Raw genomic sequence first — 23,440 nt, forward strand, 5'->3', positions numbered from 1 at the left:
TAAGACACGAGTCCTTATGTGACTCCCCTCACTGTGTAGCACAATGGGTGCCCTATTTATAAACAGCCAAGCATGCCATGGATTGTTGGCATCGTGCGGTGTATCCCCAAAATGAGGCGGTGGAAACAGAGCTTAAAGTAGAGGTTATGTTTAAATTAAATGAATAGTAGGCTATTAGGCTTTATGCCACCAACCGACTCTGATAAATATACTTGCAAAGTGGATAATATTATAGAGATTAACAGCAGGAATTTAGAATAAATTGTGTCCCTAAATGAATATTTGTGATGTGTTGACATTCAAAACGCAGGTTTTGCCTGGTCAGCTGCATTTTCCCCACAGTGAAATGATGATGAAAACGTGATGTCCTGTGTATGTTTGATGTCTGATAGTAGGTATATACTGTGGATAACACTCCCATGTTGCAAATGCTCTCCTCCTGCCTCCACATGCCTCATGACGCAGACATTCCTGCACAGAAACATACCTGAGGGCAAGACAACTGCAGACACACATTTGTGATACATTTTGGAAAGCCGAAATAATTGCCCTAATTTGAATGCAAAATGTTTAAAAGTAAGCCTCAGCCTCAGTTTTAATCCATGTAGCCTAATTTCAACCTTGTGTTTTTTTCATTGAAACCCTAAACTCAAATTACAACACTCAACAATACAGATACAGGACTAAAAAAATGTGAAATTGTCCTTATCTTTCTGCCTTTGTGAGGATAGCCTACTATTGATCCCCAAAACACAGACAAACACACACACACACACACACACACACACACACACACACACACACACACACACTCACCCACCTTTACACTCAAACACAAGTGACACTGGGTTTTGTTTTGTTAAACCAGTCTGACAGCATGTGGGGTGGGCACTGTGGTGAATTTAAACAGCTTCAGTGTGTCTTAACAAGAGACCTCAGTGAAGAATCAGCAGCTGTTCACACACTTCCCCTCCCATGTTACTGTAGAGCCAAGCCAGCCAAACATTTGCTGTTGAGATTCATGGCTAAAGTTTCTTTAGAGTAGTTAATATCTTTAGGCTACTGTAACACTGAGCTATTGTTGCACTGTATCTCAATTGGGGACATTTTAGGTTGTGTAATATGTCAAGTGGTGTTAAGAATACTTTTTCATTGTTTATGATCAACTGATAAGTTCCAAGATTGTGAAATGCTTAGTCAGTTGTCGAAAGTATCCAAGTAAATTCATTTTGTTTACTTCAATTTTTGATTATCATGTTTGACATCTTCTTCCTGGTCTTTTTCTCTCTTTCTCTTCTCAATTATTTATAGCACAGATATATATATATATATATATATATGGTATAAATATGGTATATGGTATAAATCAAAATATGAGATGTAAATACGAGAAGGAACCATGAAAAAAGACAAAGTATTTGTAAAAGTCATTAAAACAAGAATAAAAACAAAATGCAGACAACTAAATTGTTCAGTTACAATCAGTTCTGCTCACTTGGCACAAATACCAGCATTTGTTTTCAACTGTTATTGGGCATGTCTGATTCTAGGTCATGAATTATAAAATGCCTCAATAGCCCACATGAGGGCAGTAACAAGATACAGAATCAAGTTATAATGTGTGTAAGTTTTTATGACTAAAGGGTAAAGAGGTTTCATGGCTCCTGTTTAACATTTCAGAGGGAAATAGTGTACCTTTTACTCCACTACATGTATTTGATAACTTTAGCTACAAGTTACTTTGCAGATTCAGATACACAATATTATCAACAAATAGAGTATGATGTAAAATAGATAAAGATTAGCTGTATTGATCCCTGAGGGGATAGGTATACCCATCAGAATATCAAGTAAATAAACTTAGCGCCACATTTACCAGCAACTGACTGACTTGTGCTTAAGGATACTAGCTTGCCTCGTCTGTTGCCACCCACTCAGCCAGCCACCTTGGAGGAGTCAGGGGGTCTGAAGAGACCCAAAGCACTGAACGCAACACAAATGAACCCAGACAGCAGCTCCCCTTACAGCTGTCTGCATCGCACATAAAATTAGACCCCCAGACAGTTGTACAGTAGGTTCCAGCAGGCTGAGTCAACTGGGGAAAATCCTGTTGGAGATGGAGCCAAGTTATAGTTCCAGTCTTTACTTTGGTAAGAAAAGAATACACTGAATATACCTTTCTAACACAGTTTTAGTGGTCATTTATTTCAGCACTCTGTAGGTTACATAGACAGGTCATTAATCCGCCTGTGTGTGAGTGTGTTGTCAGTCTGTACAGTATGCTTTCAGTCAATGAAGCAAGAATCACAGTAACCAGTTTTTTTGTGTTTCTTCTTTGTGTTGTGTGTTCAGGAAGCTGTACACGCTGCAGTAAAGCGGTGTACGGTGAAGAGAGAGCCTGCCGAGCGATGGGACATTTATTCCATTACGCTTGTTTTACCTGCAGCGTTTGCAGTGAGTTCTCTTGATGTGAGGGTAAATGTTTATGTTTTGGATCCAAAATATCTTAAAGACCCTCACAACCTGACTTAAAATCTTTGGTATTTCTTTATAACATTAAATATTCATGACTAATTAAACAACAATGCAAAATAGAAATGCATCTTTGGGTATTATTTAAGAGTTTATCACTCAAAAACTCTTTTAAAGTTGAATTTCATTCTTTTAGAAAATGAAACTAACCATCATCAAATGTCACATTAAGTAAAGTGTATACCTTGCTCCTTGTCCTTTGTTTTATGTTTATGTGTAAGAATATTGCTTTTTAGCATTCCTGTCTACAGTATCCAGTTTGACAAAAAATTACAGCCATCAACCAGACATTTAATGAGTGAATTGTTTTATCATTTAATATAGTACTCAAGAGTTCACTCATCCTCAGAGGCGTGTAACAGCTGTGGGTATTTAATCATGGACATGGTGAGTATATATTCATTTACTGTGTGTGCACATCCATTTGTGGTGCATGCTCTCATCAGTGGTAGAAGAAGTACTCAGATCTTTTACTGGAGTAAAATGAATATCACGGTGTAGAAATACTCTGTTACAAGCAAAAGTCTGAATTCACAATTTAAGTTAATGTACAAAAGCACTAGCATCAAAATATATGAAAAGTACCCACGGTAAAAGTTATTATGCAGAATTGCTCCTTTCAGAGTAATGCATATTATATTATTGATGCATTCATTTGTACATTATGTTGCACCTGGTAAAGGTGGCTTGTTTTTTGATCATAGGTTGCATAATACTGCAGGGTAGCTTGTGAATGTCACCAAGGAATCAATGAAGTCATTATCCAATCATAATTTATTTGTTGATAAAATTTTGTATTATGAATCTAAAATGAAGTAAAGTATAGTAGCCTAACTAAAGTTATACGATAATTGATGTTGAGAACAAAGTACAACATTCCTCTCTGAATTGTAGTGTAGTAGAAATAGAAACAAGTACCTTCAAATTGTACTTAAGTACTTGAGTAAATGTACTTAGTTACTTTTCATCACTGGCTCTGACAATGTGTACATTTTGCATCGTCAGGTTTTGCAGGCTCGTGGGAAGTCCTACCACCCATCGTGCTTTCGCTGTGTGGTCTGCAGACAGAGCCTGGAGGGTCAGCCCTTCTCTGTAGACGCAGACACCAGAGCTTATTGTGTCAGTGACTACCACAAGTGAGTTTCTCATACAGGACCTGTACAACAACAATAGGCCAAGCTCTTTACTTCACACTCCAGACAAAAGATGAAACCAAACCCTGCCAGACAGGCTACACAAGAGATAAGTCACACATTGAGTGACTTGAGTTTCTGTGACCTTTTGCTGAGACTTCTTCATGGTTCCAGGGTCCAAGCTCCTCTGTGTGCTGCATGCAAGGTGCCGATACTGCCAACTGTGAGCTGAACTGATTGTTTAATTAATGGCAAAAAGCAGTAATTGATACTTTAGTCTCTGAGAAATTATCGTTACAATTTCCCTCCATTTGTTGACTGTTTCAGGGGTTGACAGAGTCTATTCGAGTGGTATCATTTGACAGAAATTACCATGTAGAGTGCTACAGTGGTACAGAGGTTAACCTCATTTGAAGACTGGAGCAGCTTGACATGTATCTTTCTGTGTTTTTTCTGCTGGTCTTGTTTTGTATATATTTACAACATTAAAAATAATAATATTAATAAATAATACATGGTTAATTTGATGAATCTGTAGCATGTTAAACAATATCCTGTCTGCAATAAAGTCACTCTAAAGTCTTGAGTATTGTTTTGTGCTCTCTGTTTCATATTCATTTTATGGAATAAGCAGGCTAGAATAGTTTACGTGACCAGCAGAATAATAAGGAAACCCCAAAAATACTTGAATATCTCAAGGACAAGAGATGAAGCTGTGAGCATCATCCTAACAAACATTTCTTCTCGTTTATTCTCTTTGAGACTTTGAGACTCTGAAATCTGGAAAGTGTTGTAGGGTGCCTTTGGCCTTTATCCAAAGTGCAATCATAATTTTAAATAAAAGATCTGAGCCACAAATCTTGCTCCACATTTTATTTTCATGTCTTAATATTTTATGCTTTGTTTTAAGTATTTCATATTAAAAAAATCGTATTTCTAATAGTTTCCTGTGTTTTATACTTTTCAGTGTTTTTTGTGAGCTTCAATTTTCATTTCTCTGTTTGGACTCGAGTTGTATATGTTAAAATACATCCAATAATTTGGAAATAACCGTGCGGACTGTAATCACATATAATCATATGCATTATTACGTTGCCCTGACTTGAAGCGGATAAAGTAAAAGTGAAATTCAACCAAATGTCCCCTGAAAAAAACCCACTTGACAGCACAGAAACTTACGAAACTTAGGCTACAGTATGCACTTCCGCCTACTGGTTGTACCACACAGCAGCGACACCGTGTGTCAATTTTCAGTATTACCACAAATTCCCCTCCCGGAAGAAACCAGTGTGGAAGTTGGTAAATGAATATTAACGCTGATTGAAATGGCGTCAGTCACGGTACGTGGCTGTGCTCTCTGGACCGTGTGTCTGCTCAACTTTGCGTTTGTTTCCATATCCGGTGCAGACTTCATTCGGTTTATATCATTTCGAGCCATTTACCACAACATCACCGGAGAGACGACCCTCTGTCAGGGTAAGTGCTTTCTGCTGCTGGCAGGCGGCCAGGCGAAGTTGGCTAACTTTAGTTGCGGAGTTATTAATGAAACTTAGCTAACATGAGATGGCTGTCAGGGTTTGAGTAGGTGCTATATTGCTACACTGTAACAAGCTGCATAGGAGGAGGTGTTTAATATAATGAATGAAATTATGTGTATGTTTATAGTGAGCAAAGTTAGCTCCTATTCTCTACCACATGTACAGGTCTCTGTTATTAGCAGAAATAGTAATATATGCCGGTAGGTGTCAGTGCCCGGCTAGCTCAGTCGGTAGAGCATGAGACTCTTAATCTCAGGGTCGTGGGTTCGAGCCCCACGTTGGGCGACTATCTTTATGCACGCCTAATTCAAGGTTTCGTAGGGTGTCAGTGTAATAATTCTCGTATCCTCAAAAGAGGATCATGTTGTTGTAAACTGTTTTTGAAAAAGTGTGAGGAATCATTCGAACGCTTGCAGGTCGAATTTGAAACCGAATGTTTCCGGATTTCGGTTGAGCGGCAGCCTTTTTGTTAGGGGGCATAGGTTCGAGATTTTCCTTAGTGGAAACACAAATATTTACTACCTAACATATATAAATTGTTCAATTTTATTTCCTTAAATTCAATGAAAGTGAGAAAGAGGACAACATTTAGGCTTGTATTAATTAGGTCCATGGTCTGGGTTATGTTTTGCTGTGGCATGTTTCATGCTTGAGTGCTTGCAAATAGTAGGCTACTTGTGTGTTCTCAATGCCTTCATGGTACAGTGTGCAAAAAGACTGCATGTAGTAATACATTTCAGTCAATAAACCCTGGTGCCTGCCCCTAATGTATACTTTTTATTGTAAAAGTAGTTTTAGTTTCTTTATTCTGGTGATATAATGTATTGATTATATATTATTACAAGGTATCAGTATGTCCTGTATGTGTATTTGTTTGTACTTTAATTATGTATTCTTATTTGCAATAACAAACTTTTGACTATTGTCTGGACAGTGCAGCAGTTCATATATTTTTTTTATTTTTTGATAGGCTGAATAAGCTACAGCTTCACTCCACATCTTACTTTTTATTTATTTGAATTTAAAGACTGAAATAAACACCATTTAATCAATGGTAGCTGCTTTGTGAGTTTGTACACATGATTACAAATATTTTTTTAATGAGTGTATTTTAATGCTGATACAAACAATGTATGACAATATTCAAACTTGACAAAGTTTTGGCATGAACTTTCTCTTCACATAATTTGCTTACACCTAAGACTCCATACCGTGGTCGGTGGCTCTGCAGGACAGCTCTGTCCTCGGGTCTCTTGTTGTGGATTTGGGGCTGCTGGCTCTCTTCATCACACAGCACAGTCTGCTGGCCTGGTCACCTGTCAAACAGGCCCTCCAATCAGTGCTGGGGGCCCTGAACAGGACAGCATACTGCTTCACCACCGTGCTGGCACTCCAGGTACAACAACACAATTATAATTTAATACATTACATTGTCATTGTACTGCACTTTGCAAGAGTGCATCTTCTATCAAGAGTTACAGTTGAACATGTTTCGGGCTTCATATTGGATGTTGTTTCTCTACACCACTCTATCATTCTCATTTCTCCTGTGTTAGATCTTGATGCGTTACTGGCAGCCTGTGACTGGCGCCCCCTGTCTGTGGTCAGTGCGTCATGCACCCTGGAGTATCTGGTTCCCTCTGCTCTGCTTCAGTCTGCACTTCCTCTGCTGGGCAATCATCTGCAGCATCCTCATGATCTTTGACTACTCTGAACTGCTGGGCATCAAGCAGGTAACTTATCAGTATTACATTTGAAAAAAAAAATTAAATGGGCATTTTGCCTGTATATGACAGTTGAGAAGTGAAAACAAACAAAGAGAGAAGTGGGTTTTTTTTTATAAAGTCTTTTGCTAAAGATCCACAAATGGACCCCAACACTGGATGTTTTGATTACAGTATATGCTATGTAGTGTTACCTTAACCACAAGGCCACAAGATGGCCTGTATTTAAATGTTAAACAAAAGGTGGAAATTAAAGTTTGCAGAACAAACATTCATTAGTTTCACATTTTATTCTTTCCTCAATTACTTCAAGGGACTCTAGCTGTGCTGCAGTATAATCAGCAGCTCTTTTGTCCTCTCAGAACAAATTTGTGATACATTGGAGCATAAAATATTGGTGAACAATAGTTAGAAAATTAATTAATTTGTAGAGCAAAAATTAACAGCAATGAGCCAGAGTTATAATTTACATAAGATCCTTTGGTGTGATGTGACATTATTTCTGGGAGATGCTTCTTAAAATCAGGGAAATTTTGCCTTCATCAGAGTTACTACATTTATCATCATAAGTATAGTACAACTTATTACCATAACTCAGTACTGTATGGTTAATTGTAGTTTCTTACACATTGCTCTGCCATAACTGAAATGCATACGGTATGTATCACAAAAGTTGAGGAAGATGTACTGTCATGTAATTCTGATATGTTCATAATGAAATGTGAAATGTATCACAATACATTTTCAGGCAACATCTTAAATTGTGATTCGACTTCCATTACTACCGTCTGTGTTTACAGGAACAAGCTGTCAGAATTGAACTTTTAACCCCTAAATATTTTATACCAGACAAACCTCATCGGGCTCAGATGAAGACATCAAACGGATCAACATTTTAATTAGTTCAACCGCTAACTCTTTCACGTCTTCAACCAGGATTAATATCCTCATTTTGATTTGATGCTAAAACAGCAAGTTGATATTAAAAAAAGATCAAATTGAGTGAAGCAGGGAGTGTATAAGCTGTGACAGTGATTATGAAAACCTCTAAATTGTTACGTAAATACTTGTCTTGACTTGTTATTGGTGCTGCTGCTTAAGCTAATTTGTCTCTCTCATCCTCACCCTCTCCTCCCCTCTGCTCTCTCAGGTGTATTACGATTGTCTCGGTTTAGGGGACCCCCTGTCCCATAAGTCACCTGGTGCCCAGCGCCTCCTGTCTCACCTCCGCCACCCGGTGTGCGTGGAACTGGGCGTGGTGCTGTGGCTTCTGCCAGCGTTGTCCCTAGACAGGCTCCTGCTGGCGGGGACTCTGTCGACCTACCTGGCCCTGGCACACTCTCTGGACAAACAGGATGTAAGCTACCTCTGCGTCCAGCTTAACAGCAAGCTGCAGCTCTTTGCCGAGCCGCACCATGGCAGCGCTGACACCAGCGACCACAAGGACAAGTGAAGCGAAGGTGTTCTTACTGCTGTGATGTGAAGGTGGCTGCTGTTTTAAAATTATTAGAAAGTTTGTTTTGAAACTGAGTTCTCAATAAGCCGGGTTATCTGCTGCGCTGAATAATAATGACACTACTTGACACTCGTCGTTTTTCTTTTCACTGTGTATGGGATTTCATAAAGGAGATTTTATTCCTACATTTGATAACACAATTATTATTTTATATTCTGAGGATATTTCTATATATTCTGATTAAATATAGGAAGAAATACTCCTAAATGTAATCAGAATATGGATGGTTTTATTGCAAAAAAAAATATTTTGTGTCAGATTCATACAGTATATTTTTATAGGCTTGTTACGTTCCAACTGCAGGTACAATGTATTTCTCTGCGCACTTATTTTCAAGTTCAATTGTCTTAATTGTCTTGTCTGAAAAAGAATGTGCCACTGAGGTTTCACACTGTCAAAAAGCACAAAAATGCAGCCTTCATTTTCAGAATTTGCAGCTACAATGAAAAACAAATGGCATTTCTAAGATTATGAATGTATTTCCTCGGTTGCTTTATATTATGTTGGGGACACCTCAACAGTAATCTCATGAACAAAGTGAATACAGTTGGTATTTCAAACTTCAAAGTACTGTAATCTTTGATTCAACATGTATTGTATGCTAGTATTAGTTGTCTGCATTGTGTCCTCACTGTAATGACAAAAATAACTATTTTCAAGATCAGTTTGAATAAATGTGATACGCTGTATACTGTAGTGTGTGACATGCTTTTGGTTTATTTACACTATTTTTATATTAGAGGTGTTTCTGATATTTAACCTACCCTACCCATAAGTGGGGTGGACAATATGATAGAAACACCTGTGAGTGTAACACAATACAACTCAGCAGCACCACAAACTGCTCCCTCCAAAATGATCATACAGTTGAATCAACACCTCTCAGACTGACTGTAGAGATAATAACAAACAACATGGAGTATAATGTGATTGGAACATTAAGATGACATTTTTCAGTACTCCCCTGCTTGCACCGAAACAATTAGTTGGAGAAATACGTAAAGAATAGTCATATTTAAACATATTTGCTTGGCTTTCTAAAAATAAATCGAGAAATATTGGAAAAATGTACTTCAAGAAGAAAGAAATAATATTAATAGACTGAACTTCTGAAACTGCACCATGCTAAAAAATTTTTAAACATTAACCCAGACAACTTAAAAATGCTGAAATGAATTATTAAAATTGTACTTTGGTTTGTGAAGAACATAACAGAAAATCTGCAGGTAAATATATATTAGTTTTCACTAAGATGCTTATTTTTTAATTTATCGTGTTAAAGTTATCATGTGTATTTTAGCTTCTTTATTTTTTTTTCTTCTTTTTTTTACCATTTTCAGCTGTTGCACACGGTATTATTAGTGGATATACGGTTATGTTTTATATTCACTTGTCTTGTTGAAATTCAAGGAAGAAGAGTTGCATGTTCTGGCATGAAAAATGCAAATAAAAGATTTTTAAAAACATGCCATATGAGGGAGGTTGATCATGGCTGGTCAGGTAAACTCCTGCAGCTCCTCCGTGACTCCACAGCCCGTTTCACACACCCATCCACCTCTTTTCCAATTAGCCCTGCGGGACGGAGGGATGAGACGAGGGTGGGGGGTTGCTGCCCGGGCAGACGGCTACAGTATGTTCTTTAAACGCCTTTTGGTTCGACAATATGGTGTGTGCCACTAAACTCTCCTGACGGAATTTAATGGAATTATCGGATTACAGTGCTGCAGCTCTGAGGCTGGACATATTTACTACTATACCGACAACGGAGGTGTTTTCATGCTCTGATGCACAGTCGGGTCGTGGGCTGATTTGGCGTATTTTTAAAACACTCCGTTTTGACAGCATAGATTAATCTGTTAGTTATTTACAAAGGTGATTTTCCGTCGAGGAGTGGAGCGCATTACGCACAGCCAAAACGCGCAAGTGGAGATGACAACTGTAAAGCCGAAGCGGATGATATCTTTGGGTTTTTGGTAAGTTTGGTTAAACACTTTCATCATAAATATTACACAAAGGCAGAGAGTGGTTTTCTGTTACATGTGCATTATGTGCTGCAAGTAAATTTAATGAAGTTTATGATAATATTTTGTGTAAAAGATGAAAGTGTTACTCAGTTGGACAACAGGTCAACCAGGACTGCAGGCTTGTATTGACAAATGTCCCACAATATATGTATTCTATATGCCATTAAACACTGAAAATACCTATAAACTTGATATTACACTCATATATTTTGAAGTTTTATACTTCATTATGTCCCAAAAGTTCAATTTTGGAGAATGGACACCTGTATTTAACATGGTTGTGAGAGAGAACTGATTTTAATTCTTCATTTTCTTATTTGCAGACAATTCCCAGAGGCTCTGAAGAAGAACAGCAACCATCTTGTTCAAAACCTTTTTTGCTATGTCTGTCTCCTCTCTGCCGGAATGGAAGCAACTCCTACTGGAGAAAAAGCGGAGAGAGGAGGAGGAGCGAGAGAGGAGAGGGAAAGAGGAGGAGGAGAAGTTTGCCAGCATGCCCGCCTGGAAGCGAGGGATCATTCAACGGAGGAAGGCGAAGCAGGACAGTTTGGGTGACCGAGAAAAGGATAGAGATGTGTGTCTACTGCAGGTCGATGTCAGATCTGATAGTCTGAGTGACATAGACAGCTTTGTGACGGTCAGTTTAGGAAGCGAATCGTCACTTAGTCCAGATCCAGGGCAATGGCTGGATGCAGACCTCAAACCAGAGAGTCAGGTGTCCATAGAAACTATAGTTCCAGTTCATGAAAACCCATTTATTCGCACACAGAGTGCATGGAGAAAGGGAAGGGATGCAGAAGGGGGGAACGAGGCGGAAGTTAAGGAGAGGGAGAAAGACAAATTGAGTCCCAAGGGTCAAGATGGGGAGTCAGGAAGAGAAAGAGATATAGAGCTGAAAATAGAGAGATTCAGAGATTTAAGTGAGGGACGGGAAAAAGACAGGAGCAGGGACAGGAGTCAAGGAAGAGAAAGAGAGAATAGCAACCAATGGAAAGAGTCAATCAAAGATGCAGTCAGGGAGCGGGAATTCCTTAAAGTAAGAAGAGACGAGGAGGAAAAAGAAACAGATCCGCCATCTAGTTCGTTTTCTCCCCACGTTTCTTGTCTTCGGACTATCCGAGCCGACAATATCATCATCATCGAACAGGACAGGAAGGGCAGCGACGAGAGACGGGGTAGATGGAGGGAGACGGAGAGGGAGAGGCCCGAGGAGGACCAAGGGAAGAGAGGGATGAAGATGGACTTGAGGGAGATCCTGGCCGGAGGAGGGAGCATCACTGAGATCCGAGCCTCTGAGGTTCTGATCATAAAGCCTTCAGTAAGCCCTGAAGAGAGGAGTCCAGAAGGAGGAGGAAGGAGAGGTTCTGGTAGAGATGATGGAGAGATAAAGTGCAGCATGGATGACAGGAGGGAGAGTTTCGGCAGGGAGCTCAGAACAGACATGTCCTGGCTGAGAGAAAAAGAGAAAGAGAGACCATGGGGCCAGGCGACAGTTATTAAAGACGACAGAAAGGACAGCTTGGATGATAATGTGTTTGTTGATAGAGGAGGGAGGGTCAGCCAGCTAGTGAGTAAGTTCGGACAGCACCCCAAGCCTCCATCTCGATCCAAAAGCTCAGATAATTTCCTCCGGCCTGGGAGGAGAAAATATTCAGGAGATGAAGATGACCTGCGATCTGAGGCAGACAAGAAGAATATGCTGCTGAAAGGTGTGCCGAAACGCTCATTGAGCTTCTCTGATCGTGTCATCTGTGCTAAAGAGAATGGTTTAGACGACAATGGGTATTATGAGAGGATACATTCAGAGAAGACCACAGCGCTGTGGGTCGACTTTGCAGGCTTAGGGAAGGAAACCACAGCAAAGATCAAACTGGGGTGCACACCACTTTTAGATAAAGACTGGTTTGGAAACCATAGAGATGGACATTTAAAACATGAGGATGAAAAGGGGGTGCCCATGCAGAGGAGAAACGAAGCAGAAATGTGTTTCTCCATCCAACACAGGAGCGAAGTTAAGAAAGTGGAGCCTGTTGACACGAGGGCTGCAGAAAGGGCATGTGATGCAGATGGAGACGAGGGGTTCACGGTGGCATCGGTCAAAAACACAGAGGGAATCTCGTTTGCTAGAAGAGTTGCGATCAGGCAGGATGGGAAAGCAAGAGTACAAAGAGAGGTGAAGCGACAGACAGATGATAAAAGTTTAGAAAAGGAGATGAGTGTAGAAAAAGATTCAGTGGCAGGAGGACAGATTGAGGCGCAAGTTTGCGACAAAAACATGTCCGATTTTCGGAGAGAGGAGGGATTCGAAAGAACAATTTCACCTGAAACTTTGCAGAAGAGTCACGTTGAATCGGCTTTCACAGAGTGCTCCAGTCTACTCTGTGCTGTCACAGATAGGGCTAGGGACCCACATAGAGGGCCAGAGTGGATTGGTACAGGGCCAGGAGGACCTTACCTAACACACTCTGTTTTGTCCCAACACACAGAGGAGCTTATAAGTAAAATAGAGAAAATAGGAGACACAACTGTTTATAGCAACGAGAAAGGAGAAAGGGCTTACAAGGCTTCGTATGAAATGACCAAAGGAGCAGATCAGGATCTTGGATTGGAGAACCTTATTCATGATGTAACTCCCAGATCTCCGAAAAGGATTGCACCCATGGTGATCCCTCCAGGTCCCCTTGAGATTCAAATCCCCAGAAGTGTGTTTTACGTTGCAGAAGAAATGGTGGAGAGAAAAAAGGCTGTGGGTCAAAGCAACAAGGGGCAAGACTGGGACGGAGGTAAAGGGGTTGAGAGGAGGGATAGCTGGAGGATCGGAAAACCCCTGAGCCGCATCGAGTCCCTGCGAGAGAAAATCAGACAAAGGGAGCTGGAGAGGCTGAGACAAAGAGAGGCACAAGATGGAGGCGGGAGGGAAGGTGCAGAGATAAACAACACTCAGACAGCTGGGGACAGGCAGAACGAGAGAGGAACTGAAATAGAGAAAGAGTGGGAAGCTGCAGCTCATATGCGGAAGAGGCTGATCGAAGCAGAGAGGGGACAGGAAGACGCAGCAGCACAGACATCCACCACTGCATTTGACGTCACACAGGAAGTCACCATGTTGAAAACCTGCCCTCAACTTCCTGCTTCTGTCCCACACTCACAAGCTGTCAGAGCAGAGGAAGTAACGAGCGGGTACACCACGGCTGCCTCTGAAGTTGTCTCTGACAGCTTCCAGATATCCAAGGATGAAAACAACCCCCTGAAACATGTGGAAGAAGAGCTGAGGCGCCACAGGGGTCAATACGGGAACAGAGAAGAAGAAGGGGAGGAGGAGGAGGAGGAGGAGAAGAAGGAAAAGGAGCTCTCAGAAGAGGAGGAAGAGGAATATACATCGCCTGTGCAATCACTCTCCCCTTTGCCACCTCATCCCAGCTCCCTCGCAACCATGAGTAGGATCTACAACTTGGAAACAGTTGGCTCGAGGTCAGGATTGTGTCTGAGGGAGAGGACTGTAGACATCCCATCAGTGCACTTGGTTAAATTGAAGCCCCTTATGTCAAGCGCACAGCAGGGGGACAGCAAAGCATTCTCGGGTGAGGATATTTGCGGGGTTCAGACAATACAACGACAGATAGAGCAGTTTCAGCTGAAAGAGCAGGACACACTGAAGTCACCAAACACCCCTTTTAAGGACAGAGAGACACAGGGGCAGCAAAGCCCTAGAGGAGTGTTAAAGCACCAGGTAAAGGATGATGCCAAGACCCCGGAGAAAGATCAAGAAACGTCAGAATTGAGCCCCAAAGTGTCTCCTTGGCGTCTTGGTTCTCCAACATCTCAGCTCAAACAATCTAACCAAACTATCACCATCACCCCGTCACTTCTCAGGAGCCTATCCCCGGACAATACTCTGAAATCCTCGGATCACGCCCCGACCCCGGCCTCCTCCCCGAGCTCCCTTTCTCCTGCCCAGTCTCCTAGTGTCTCTCCATCTCCAACCCCATCGCCCACGCTCTTCTCTATCAGGAGTGCCTCTGGAGGTCAAGTGAAGAGAGGTGCCACCATCACTATCACCCCAAAAAAGCCTGCCAGAGGAGGAGTGACGGGGCCTACAACAGGGTCCACTGCAGGAGGGTCGAAATCAGCAAAAACCTCATCGCAGCAGGCCCAGACGACCTCCGCTGTGACCGAGCCAGTGAAGAAGAAGTACCCCACAGTGGAGGAGATCAAGGTGATTGGCGGATATCAGAATCTTGAGAAGTCCTGTCTGATCAAGAACAGAGGGTCTCCAAAAAGGGTGAGTGGAAACTTTTTTGTTTGCCTTTCACTCAGATAAATGTGGGCAAAATAACAGATGTATGTTCCCCCTAATCTGACAAATAGCACCAATAAGCAGAGAAGAAAGTTTCTGCATCTTCCACTAATTTTAGCATGTCATGTTGCAAAAATGGCAAATTGGAAGACTTCTGATGTTCAAGGGATGGTCGCTCCCCTGCTTTCAAGAATTCATCAGAGGTAGTCCAGAGGACATCACCTCATCGTCCGGCAGAATCCCCTTTCTCTCTCTGGGAGAACATCCTATTTGATTGAGAAGTACGATCACAGACACCGACCTAAGCTGGTTAAAGCCTTATCAAGCACGACATCTTGATTCCTAGCCATAAAATCCTGGTGTGATCTGCTTTGCCATTTGCTTCTGCGGTCTGATTCTTTGCAGACTTTTGCCTTTTACCCTATATGATCACGATCACAGCATACATATTTTAGCCAAACGTGTGAGCAGCGGTAAAAATTAAATATTTATGGACAAATGTGATTTATTATTGACACACAAAACTACAAAAACAAAGTGAAAGCACACTTGCTTTGTTTGCTAAAATAAGGTTAATTATAAGTGCAAAAAAAGTGATTGATATTGCATCCCTTCGTTTGTTTACGCTTCTGCAGAAATGTTGCAGGCTTCAGTGGAGACAGTTGAGGAGGAAACCACAACCACAACCAGCCAACTCCATACTACTGTCTTTTGTGTTTTGTCTGCCTGCCTAACATCACATGCTTGTTTCTGTGAATCCATGCAAAGACTACACTGGTATTTACAGTAATCTCAACTCAAACAAATCTCACCGGAGTCAAAGTTCATATTAGGTCTTTCTGTTTGCTTTTTTCTGAATCCAGTCATTGTTGAGAAAGAATGGGAGAGGAGCTCTTATGTAATAAAGGGAGCAGAGCAGAAATAAACTGTCCTTTTTTTATACCACCCTGTGGTGATGAATCTGACTGTATTTATGTGTTCTACTGCACCTGACTGCCTTTTAGAAGAATCAAATTGTTTTTTAGTGATTTTTTTCCATGTAAGAGTTGTTAAACTGCTGGCGATTTGTCCACAGTCTGCAACTGAGTGTGTTGCAGACTGCTTCCTTGTTCCATCACACCAATTCTGCAGTTTTTGATGAGTCAGCCCTCCCTTCCTCTCAGACAAATCGTTCTTTGTATCTTCTTGGCTGTTTTCTAGCAGGGGTATGGTTTGTTGGACTGCAGTCTTGGCAAACCACTTTTGACCATGCTGACCCCACGCTTTGACGTGGGTGAAATGGAAAGAGAAAGAAGTGTTACAGAAAGATATGAAAATACATGACAGTTGGACAGTCATACTGAGAGGATTAAAAGTGATTAGAGGCTTGTTTTTTGGTTTAACAGAAACTCCCTGTCACACTGCATGTTTTTGCCCACTTCCTCTTTCAAACTTCTTTACTTCCTCCAAACGAGAGACGCAGATCGACACGAGGAAGTGACATGGTGTCCACTTTTAAATCTCCAAATGCTACTCAGACAATTGACTATCTGTTTCAAAAGACTCACCTAAACGACACAAGAGTGAAAAGGAAACTAGGGTTTGATGCAGCTTATGAATTTCTCGCGATTGGCCCGTATGTACTGTGACCTCTAATGAAACAAACAAATTAAAGAAAACAATCATTTATCTATAAGCACGGTCCTCTTTTAGAGTGACCACTTAACAGCAGTGATTCTCTGACCACCTGTTGCTCTCTCGTTGATGCCCTGACGTCAGGCCTCTTTCCCTCCCCCCATCTGAACCTACGCCATCATGTCACAGAGGGGGGTGATCTGCCTGCTCCTTGTCTTCCTCATCCTTTATTTTCCTCTTTATATGTATTTTTTTTTTTACCTTGAACTGCCTCCATCAAATTGCTTGACTCCGACTCTTGAAACGTACGCCGGGTTTTCTGACATTTTTGTCACAATCTTATTCATTCATTCATTTATATTCATTCATATATATATATATATATATATATATATATATATATATATATATATATATATATTTAAAAATCATTTTGAAACTGTGAAGAAGTGTGGTCAAATATGAATTTAAATATGAACTTCCTGCTAATGAAAACTGTCATTGACTGCTGTCCTGCTGTGTTAGCCCGGCTAATCGGGTTCAGGGGGGGTGGATTAGCCTCCAGTGCCTTAGCGTGATTCGTCCAGCCTCTCTAATTCAGAGCTATTATCTGCACTCCTCTGCAGACAGCCGCCAGGGTGAAGCAGCGGTAACTCGTATAGTTTGTACATTTCAAGCTCTGTCCAGATCATGTCTGCACCTCTGGATGTGTTTACTACTGTACACATCGAGGCTGTTATTATAAGACACACTGAGGATGTTTTGCACTGACCCATTGGCCTGTTTCCTGTCGGGTCTGTTTACACCATGCTGACCTTTGAGTAAACAAACTCCACACAAATATCCGTCAGTCCAGGCAAAGATGAGCTAAACCCTACAAGACCTTATTCTCCTTTTCCACCCTTGTAAACCAAACTCAGTTTCTGCTTCTGCTGATGGGATGTTTATCTGTGTCTGAATAATCAATAAGTTAGTGTCTGAGGTGTTCAGTCAGTAAGTACTCTACAGAGGGAGTATTTCTGCTGTGCTAAGCTTCATGCTGTCAGATAGCATTACACTGACGGAGTAAAAACATCTCACTGAGACAGACTGACACTCATCAGCGTCTCAAAGCTGTGTTTACATTTGACCATGTACGCACATATCAGAGGAAAATAAGTTGGTATAGCAAGAATACCCCTCTTTGCACTTACCTGGTCAAAAATTGACATTTTAATTTTGACATTTTTTAATTTCCTTTGCTGTTTCAAAGAATATTGTTCGTAGTATCTGTACAGTTAATTTGACATGCTCCTCATAAACTTGTATTTTAAGATATTTTGAAGATATTGTGTTTTCCACTCGTATCACTAGCCTTCAAACTATTCGATAATGAGTCAACGTTTGTTGAAGTGGTGTCAATTTCAAAACCTCTAATGTTGTCTCTTTTGCACCAGGATTTTTTACAGTTGCTGATAAATCGAAGACTTGCTTGAACTCAAGTTGTCTCATTCTTTATGTAATTTTGCCTTCAATCAATAGATTATATTATTGATATATATTGATGTAGGATTTGTGATCTGTCTTGTTGTTTTGTTAGATGTTGTCATGTTTTTACTGTTGGATTTAAATTGTGCCCTGCCTAGGGACTGCAGATGTAAATTAGCCTAAGACTAACTCTGGCACAATGCATCAAATGGCAACATTTATGTTAAAAATTGTACATGGTCCCTAACAAATAAAATTAATAATTTTTTTTTTTTTTAAATGATAGAGACACTCCAAGCTGCATCTACTCACTACAGAGCAGAATATAAACACAAAGCATGCCAAACACTTTTTTTATGATTACAAACTTAATAAAAACAAATAAAAGATCTGCAATAATGAAAAGCTAATCAAAAAACATGTTTGACTGGAGCCACTTAAAAGTAAAATAATCCTCTCTTTACTCATGTCTACAGGGAAAGGTGTGTTTCAACGAGGACCAGCTGGAGCAGGTGTGTGAGTACCCATCAGAGATCTCCTTGCTGGCATGTACCCCCCTCCCTCCAGACCGGTGGAGGAGCGAGAGGCTGCAGGGAGAGGAGATGCAGGAGGAGGAGGAGGAGGAGGCTGAAGTGGAGGAAGGAGCGATCGTGTCCAAAAGTACAAGGAACGTGGGGATTGCAACGGGAGGGGGTCTCAGAGTGGGTCAGTGTCACCCCCTGCTTAAAAAACACAACGTGTAATGAGTGAGATTATGGATTCAGATTGTTTTGCCATTCATGATGTCTCACTGTGAAACTCTCCATCGGTTTGGACTTTACTCACTTTTTTTCTGTTTGTTTTAACTGTGTTGAATTTTACTTAAATGATATGTCTGGCAATATTCTACTGTATCATTTTCTCGTTGTCAACAAATCCTAAGAGAAGACTAAAATCAACATTGAATGATTGTATTTCTTGTGAAGCCAACGCCTGATTTAGTTTATTTCTCCTCACTAAAGAGCTCTATATAAAATGAGCTACACTGTTGTGGGCGACATGTTCTTTCATTACAAAGAACAATCCCACATCTCATAGGTGAGGTAATGAATTGGCTTAGGGCTAAGTACCACAGTACGGGTTGGGAATTTAGAAAGACTTGAGGGACAGACTAAAAGCGCCAGTCAGTCATAATACTGTTGCTTTCCAAACTTCTTTTTATTTTCTCTACAGTGTCCTGTCTATAATAACTCTTTACTGAATTAAATAAACCTTTCTGAGCTAGTCAGCTTGCTAAATGTTAGCAAGCTAAATGCCACTTAGCAAGTTTGTTAGCTCGGCCACTAACATGACAATAAGTTTACTGTTCATTCAATAGACATGTTTGTACCTTTGACTCTTGTCTCATAGCTGACTTCGAACTATTCTACTTTTGTGGAGCAGTTTATATGCGGACAGAGAAGGTAAATAAAAGTTAAAAGTAGTTTAGTGCAACACAGCTAATAAGCTACTTCCTCCATTTTAGACTCTGAGGCTCTCCATTCCACTGACACTGATGAAGGCCACAAGCTGAAACACGTCAGTTTTACAATAAAGTTGTTCTATATACTACAAGTGTTGCTAGAGTTTTGGCCATTTTAGACTTATTTCCCTCTCCCTATGCACCTTGGAAGTAGTTGGGAGTTGTGCCTGAAACACCCACTCTGCTCTCCATTCCCTTAAAAGCCAGTATGATGTCAAATGATCTCAAGTCAAGAGAGCTTGCTACTGGCGAACGGCACAATATCACGTATAAAAGCCAAATTAGACGCCCCGGCAAATCCACTGATTGTGACATTGGACTAAATAGATTTTGCTGTGAAATGTCATTTTAATTGATGGTGTGGTGGTCTTTTTGTGGGACTTGTTGACAATGAGATAAATCTGGATTAATGCCAGCCTTCATAAACAAACTGACCAATTTTCAGAATTTTTGCAAATGTTAGTGGGTTAAACGTGTGGGCAAGCTCAGCAAAGTGAAGAAATAAAGACTAAAAATCCCAAAACAACATTGTGTTTAAATGCAGCACTGAGAAATGTAGATTTGGTAAAAAATAAAATTAAAAAAGTATGTTATTATGGGAAGAAGTCAGCTCCTAAAATAAAGTAGAATATAAATCTAGATTCACCTTATTTACCTTCCATCTCCATCTCTCTGTCTTCCAGATGAGTCTTGTCCTCGGTAGAAGCCAGTCACCTTCGCCAAAATTGACGAGATCACCAACATTTTGTTGAACGATATTACATGATTTTTATTCTGTTTTGTTGAATTGAGTGTTGATTTGAGTGTTTGTAATCTTTTGTTTTTATCTAGTATCAGAATGAATGAGTGTGAATGAATGTACAGTTTGATTCATGCAGTTGAAAAAAAGGAACATACTTGTGTTGACTGGGGGAAATATTTCACCTGTTATTATTTTCAGGGAAATTGGGACACACATGTCAATGTATAAGTACACAAACATAAAAAGACCCTCAGGTGTGCACTGTTGGGTGAAGGATCACTTGTCTATGCAATAAAACAAGATTTAATTTTTTAGTTAATATATTTGATAGTTTCTTTTATGATAATTTCTTCCTGTATTTAAGTCTGCCTCAGCACAGAAGAGTGATGTTTATATCATCTGGTTTCATGTGCCTGCTGGATTTGCCCAGCTGATATGAAGATCCATTTATAAAGATTTTTCTTTTCTGAAGCCTTTGTGGAAAAGCCTCCTCTCAGTGGGTGTTGAGGGTTGCAGGAACAGGGGTGGTGCAATGTGTGCAGGAAGGTTTTTAGAGGTCTGTGTCTTTTGTGGGGTTTACTTGAGCCTTGATGTTCACAATGACAACTCTGGGAACAGTTCAGTTAATGTGTATGGATATAAATAAAGGTCTTCTTTTTCTTTTCTTTTTTGCCATGTGGAAGTGGAGAGAGCTGTGTGAGTGAAAGTCCCTGAGAGGAAGCAGAGTTGAGAACTATTAACAGATTAACTTCATATTACAGCTGCTATCTGACTTTTGGCTATACTACCATATATACAGAGTGTTTCGTGTTTAAATTAATATTTTAATTGGTGAAAGAAGATGCAAATTCTGTACAAATTATTTTTTTCTATGATGGTTGAAGAAGCTGGCTTCAAGAGAGTAAATCTAATAAATATCTCTGAAAACAGTTTTGTCTCCTCTTTTATTTATAAGGTCCCATATTAAGCTGACTTTTAGGTTCATTTCTGTAGGTTGAACGTTTTTCATACTTTTACAGAATTTATATAGCACCTCGAACTGCTTTAAAAAAGACATTGAAATCTCAATTTTTCACAGTATGGGACCTTAAATGTACAGAGAGTGAAGTGTTCCTCATCTTTATCTCCCTTTTAATCAATGATTATAGTGAAAATAATATAAATATATGAAATATAGTAAAATGGAAAGTTCATTCTTGACCTTAGAAACAGCATTTCAAAAAACAAAAACAATCTCACCACAATGTTCTCAGTAGCTGTTCTGATTTTCCTCAACAGATGGAGTTTCCCCAGTTGTCATGAACATTGAAGAACCCTGAACACTTTAAGAAATATTTTGTAATTATGTTTCTTTGAACATGTTAACCATGTTAAAAGATATGTTGTTTTACTCTATTTTGATAAAGATAACAAGTGAAAACAAAAGTTTGTAAACAACTAAACTGTATTAGGTTGAAGAGCGGCACGGTGCGGTGGGATGCAGTACTGCACTGCACGTAAAGTCTAGCAGCTCTGACGTAGCTGTTTACAGAAACAATTTTACGTCAACACGTGTGCAGGCTTGTAGCTCAGTTTACTCGGTACGTGAATCTTTGCATGCTCGCAGTTTGAAGGAACAATACACGGAGGGGTTTGACTTTTCTTACATGCACTGATGTTGTCAAACTAGAATCCATCGAGCGACTTTCATCTACATCCACCATGAAGAAAAAGTAGTAGGAGGGATCTCTTCTTCTTCATTTTGATGCTCTCACTCTGTGTAGAAAGTGCAAAAAAGTTATCGGAATATAAAGCCCAAGCTGCTTTTTGTAACACAGATGCAACACAGAGTGGATTTCTGATTTAAGAAAACATGATTTTGAGGAAAATTCAACCAGGATCCTGCAAAGCATGGCTGTCTCGGGTGAGTAGTTGAAGTTGGTGTTTGGAATCAACTAAAGAGTCATAAACTGTTGACATGTTAGGTTAACGTATATTTATATCTTTCATACAGTATAGTTATGGAAACGGGGCTGTTAATACGAGGCAGCTGATCATGTTTCCACCCAATCATTTCTTCCACACTTCCTATTTTGATACGCCCTAGTCACATAGTCGTGCCCTGCTTTTATTGGCATTTAGTCAAACTTTCATGGAAGTCATTGCACTGTGCTGACATGCAGAGTTACTGTACCAGCACTGTGACACTATACTACAACGTTTAATTTAGGGATTTGCAATCAATAAATAAATAAATAAATAAATTTCACTCAGTTCTGCAGAAATCCCTAAACGTGTCTTTTATCATTCCAGATTTCGTTGAGGCAGGAGCCGTGTTTCTCCTCCTCCGTGCCCCCTCAGCCGGTGCCTCCTCTGGTCCAGACGCTGCAGTCCTACCTGAGGAGCCTGGAGCCCCTGCTGCCCCCCGAGGAGCTCAGCCACACCCGCAGGATGGTGCAGGAGTTCGGAAGACCGGGTGGCCTCGGTGCACGGCTGCAGGAGGCGCTGGAGAAGAGAGCCAGACACACCAAGAACTGGGTCTGTGTCTGCTATGTCAATGTGGGAAATGTGACAGATGTTAGAGATGGATATGGGTGTGTTTTATTAAAGCACGGATAGAGCTGCTGTGGTGTGTTTGAAGCACTCATGGATGGGTATAACAGCACTGTTGTATAAGGGCAAAGCAGTGGTGTCAAAAAACAAAACACTACCTGCTCTTCACCTCTTGTAGAAAGGTAAACTCTGTCTCTAAATGACTGTAAATGATCAATAATTGTCTCTTTTTAGTTTTTGTATTAATTAGGTATTGGAATTAAAAAGAGTCTTCAAAAGAAAATCAAATTCTCTCACGAAAAACAACAGCACACTTCAGAAAACCTGCGAAAAAAAGTATTTCAACTCTTAAATTTATATACATGAGCAACAAAAAAAATAAAACATCAGTTGAAAAAGTAAGGGAATATAGCCTACAGGAAGTGAGTCTTGACAAATGTGTAAAAAAAAATCTTTTTGGCTAACTATTAAAGCATAACTCTCGCCAAAATGCAACCTAGGGTCTTTTTGTGAATGTACCCGAGTCAAACTTTCGTTTAAAAGCATAATTAGGATGGAAGCGCCACTTTTAAGATTGACCGTATTCTCGTTTTCGGTCAAATGGCCTTTTGAATGTGAGTGCTAGGGGCACTACTATGATAGCATCAAAATCACTATTTTAACACAAAGAAGGCTCGACACAACATGAAACTTTGCTCGAAGTATTCGCCACATGAAGCATTCGTACACATGAACTCCAGCATTGAGAACATTTTTTGTGTACACAGTTTGCTAAAAAAGGTTTTAACAACTCACTGTAGCTGTTGTTGTTTACGCTATC

General features: G+C 40.2%; 4 protein-coding genes and 1 non-coding gene across 7 annotated transcripts in view; all 5 read left to right on the plus strand.

Annotated features, from left to right (window-relative positions):
- The first annotated feature begins 2,834 nt into the window (after positions 1-2,834).
- Positions 2,835-4,378, plus strand: limd1b (LIM domains containing 1b). Its single transcript, XM_031296359.2, has 4 exons — positions 2,835-2,919; positions 3,538-3,668; positions 3,840-3,889; positions 3,991-4,378. Exons 1-4 carry the CDS (start codon positions 2,911-2,913, stop codon positions 4,077-4,079), a joined length of 279 nt encoding a protein of 92 aa, XP_031152219.1. The 5' UTR covers positions 2,835-2,910; the 3' UTR covers positions 4,080-4,378.
- Positions 4,379-4,906: 528 nt separating this feature from the next.
- nrm (nurim) lies at positions 4,907-9,327 on the plus strand. Its single transcript, XM_031295947.2, has 4 exons — positions 4,907-5,141; positions 6,406-6,599; positions 6,760-6,936; positions 8,078-9,327. The coding sequence occupies exons 1-4, from the start codon at positions 4,991-4,993 to the stop codon at positions 8,378-8,380; spliced, it is 825 nt and encodes a 274-aa protein (XP_031151807.1). The 5' UTR covers positions 4,907-4,990; the 3' UTR covers positions 8,381-9,327.
- trnak-cuu lies at positions 5,416-5,488 on the plus strand. Its single transcript has one exon. It is a non-coding gene; the product is annotated as a tRNA-Lys (tRNA).
- A 753-nt stretch (positions 9,328-10,080) lies between the features above and the next one.
- On the plus strand, positions 10,081-21,017 carry LOC116047277. 2 transcript variants are annotated; one of them, XM_031295946.2, is made up of 4 exons: positions 10,082-10,416; positions 10,791-14,749; positions 18,322-18,550; positions 20,030-21,017. In XM_031295946.2, the coding sequence occupies exons 2-4, from the start codon at positions 10,850-10,852 to the stop codon at positions 20,047-20,049; spliced, it is 4,149 nt and encodes a 1,382-aa protein (XP_031151806.1). In that variant the 5' UTR covers positions 10,082-10,416; positions 10,791-10,849; the 3' UTR covers positions 20,050-21,017. The 2 variants fall into 2 exon arrangements, with proteins under 2 accessions (XP_031151805.1, XP_031151806.1); XM_031295945.2 differs by having other exon boundaries at positions 10,081-10,416; positions 18,322-21,017.
- Positions 21,018-21,612: 595 nt separating this feature from the next.
- The window catches only part of cratb (carnitine O-acetyltransferase b), a 17,111-nt gene continuing 15,283 nt past the window's right edge, over positions 21,613-23,440 (plus strand). For both annotated transcript variants that reach the window (XM_031295939.2, XM_031295940.2), the window contains exons 1-2: positions 21,613-21,991; positions 22,381-22,605. In XM_031295939.2, the coding sequence (XP_031151799.1) occupies positions 21,941-21,991; positions 22,381-22,605 (276 nt within the window). In that variant the 5' untranslated portion in view covers positions 21,613-21,940. The remainder of the gene's footprint in view (positions 21,992-22,380; positions 22,606-23,440) is intronic.

This window comes from Sander lucioperca, chromosome 14 (assembly GCF_008315115.2).
Source record: "Sander lucioperca isolate FBNREF2018 chromosome 14, SLUC_FBN_1.2, whole genome shotgun sequence".
NCBI classification, from domain to species: Eukaryota; Metazoa; Chordata; class Actinopteri; order Perciformes; family Percidae; genus Sander; species Sander lucioperca.

What these genes read in the sequence shown, in the direction of transcription:
- limd1b (XM_031296359.2), top strand. An exon ending in TGTGTCAGTGACTACCACAA is followed by an intron (nt 3,669 to 3,839) that starts GTGAGTTTCTCA and finishes TCATGGTTCCAG; the next exon opens with GGTCCAAGCTCCTCTGTGTG. An exon ending in GGTGCCGATACTGCCAACTG is followed by an intron (nt 3,890 to 3,990) that starts TGAGCTGAACTG and finishes GTTGACTGTTTC; the next exon opens with AGGGGTTGACAGAGTCTATT.
- nrm (XM_031295947.2), top strand. Translation starts at nt 4,991, where the DNA reads ATGGCGTCAGTCACGGTACGTGGCTGTGCTCTCTGGACCGTGTGTCTG. An exon ending in AGAGACGACCCTCTGTCAGG is followed by an intron (nt 5,142 to 6,405) that starts GTAAGTGCTTTC and finishes CTTACACCTAAG; the next exon opens with ACTCCATACCGTGGTCGGTG. An exon ending in CCACCGTGCTGGCACTCCAG is followed by an intron (nt 6,600 to 6,759) that starts GTACAACAACAC and finishes CTCCTGTGTTAG; the next exon opens with ATCTTGATGCGTTACTGGCA.
- LOC116047277 (XM_031295945.2), top strand. Translation starts at nt 10,850, where the DNA reads ATGTCTGTCTCCTCTCTGCCGGAATGGAAGCAACTCCTACTGGAGAAA. An exon ending in ACAGAGGGTCTCCAAAAAGG is followed by an intron (nt 14,750 to 18,321) that starts GTGAGTGGAAAC and finishes TCATGTCTACAG; the next exon opens with GGAAAGGTGTGTTTCAACGA.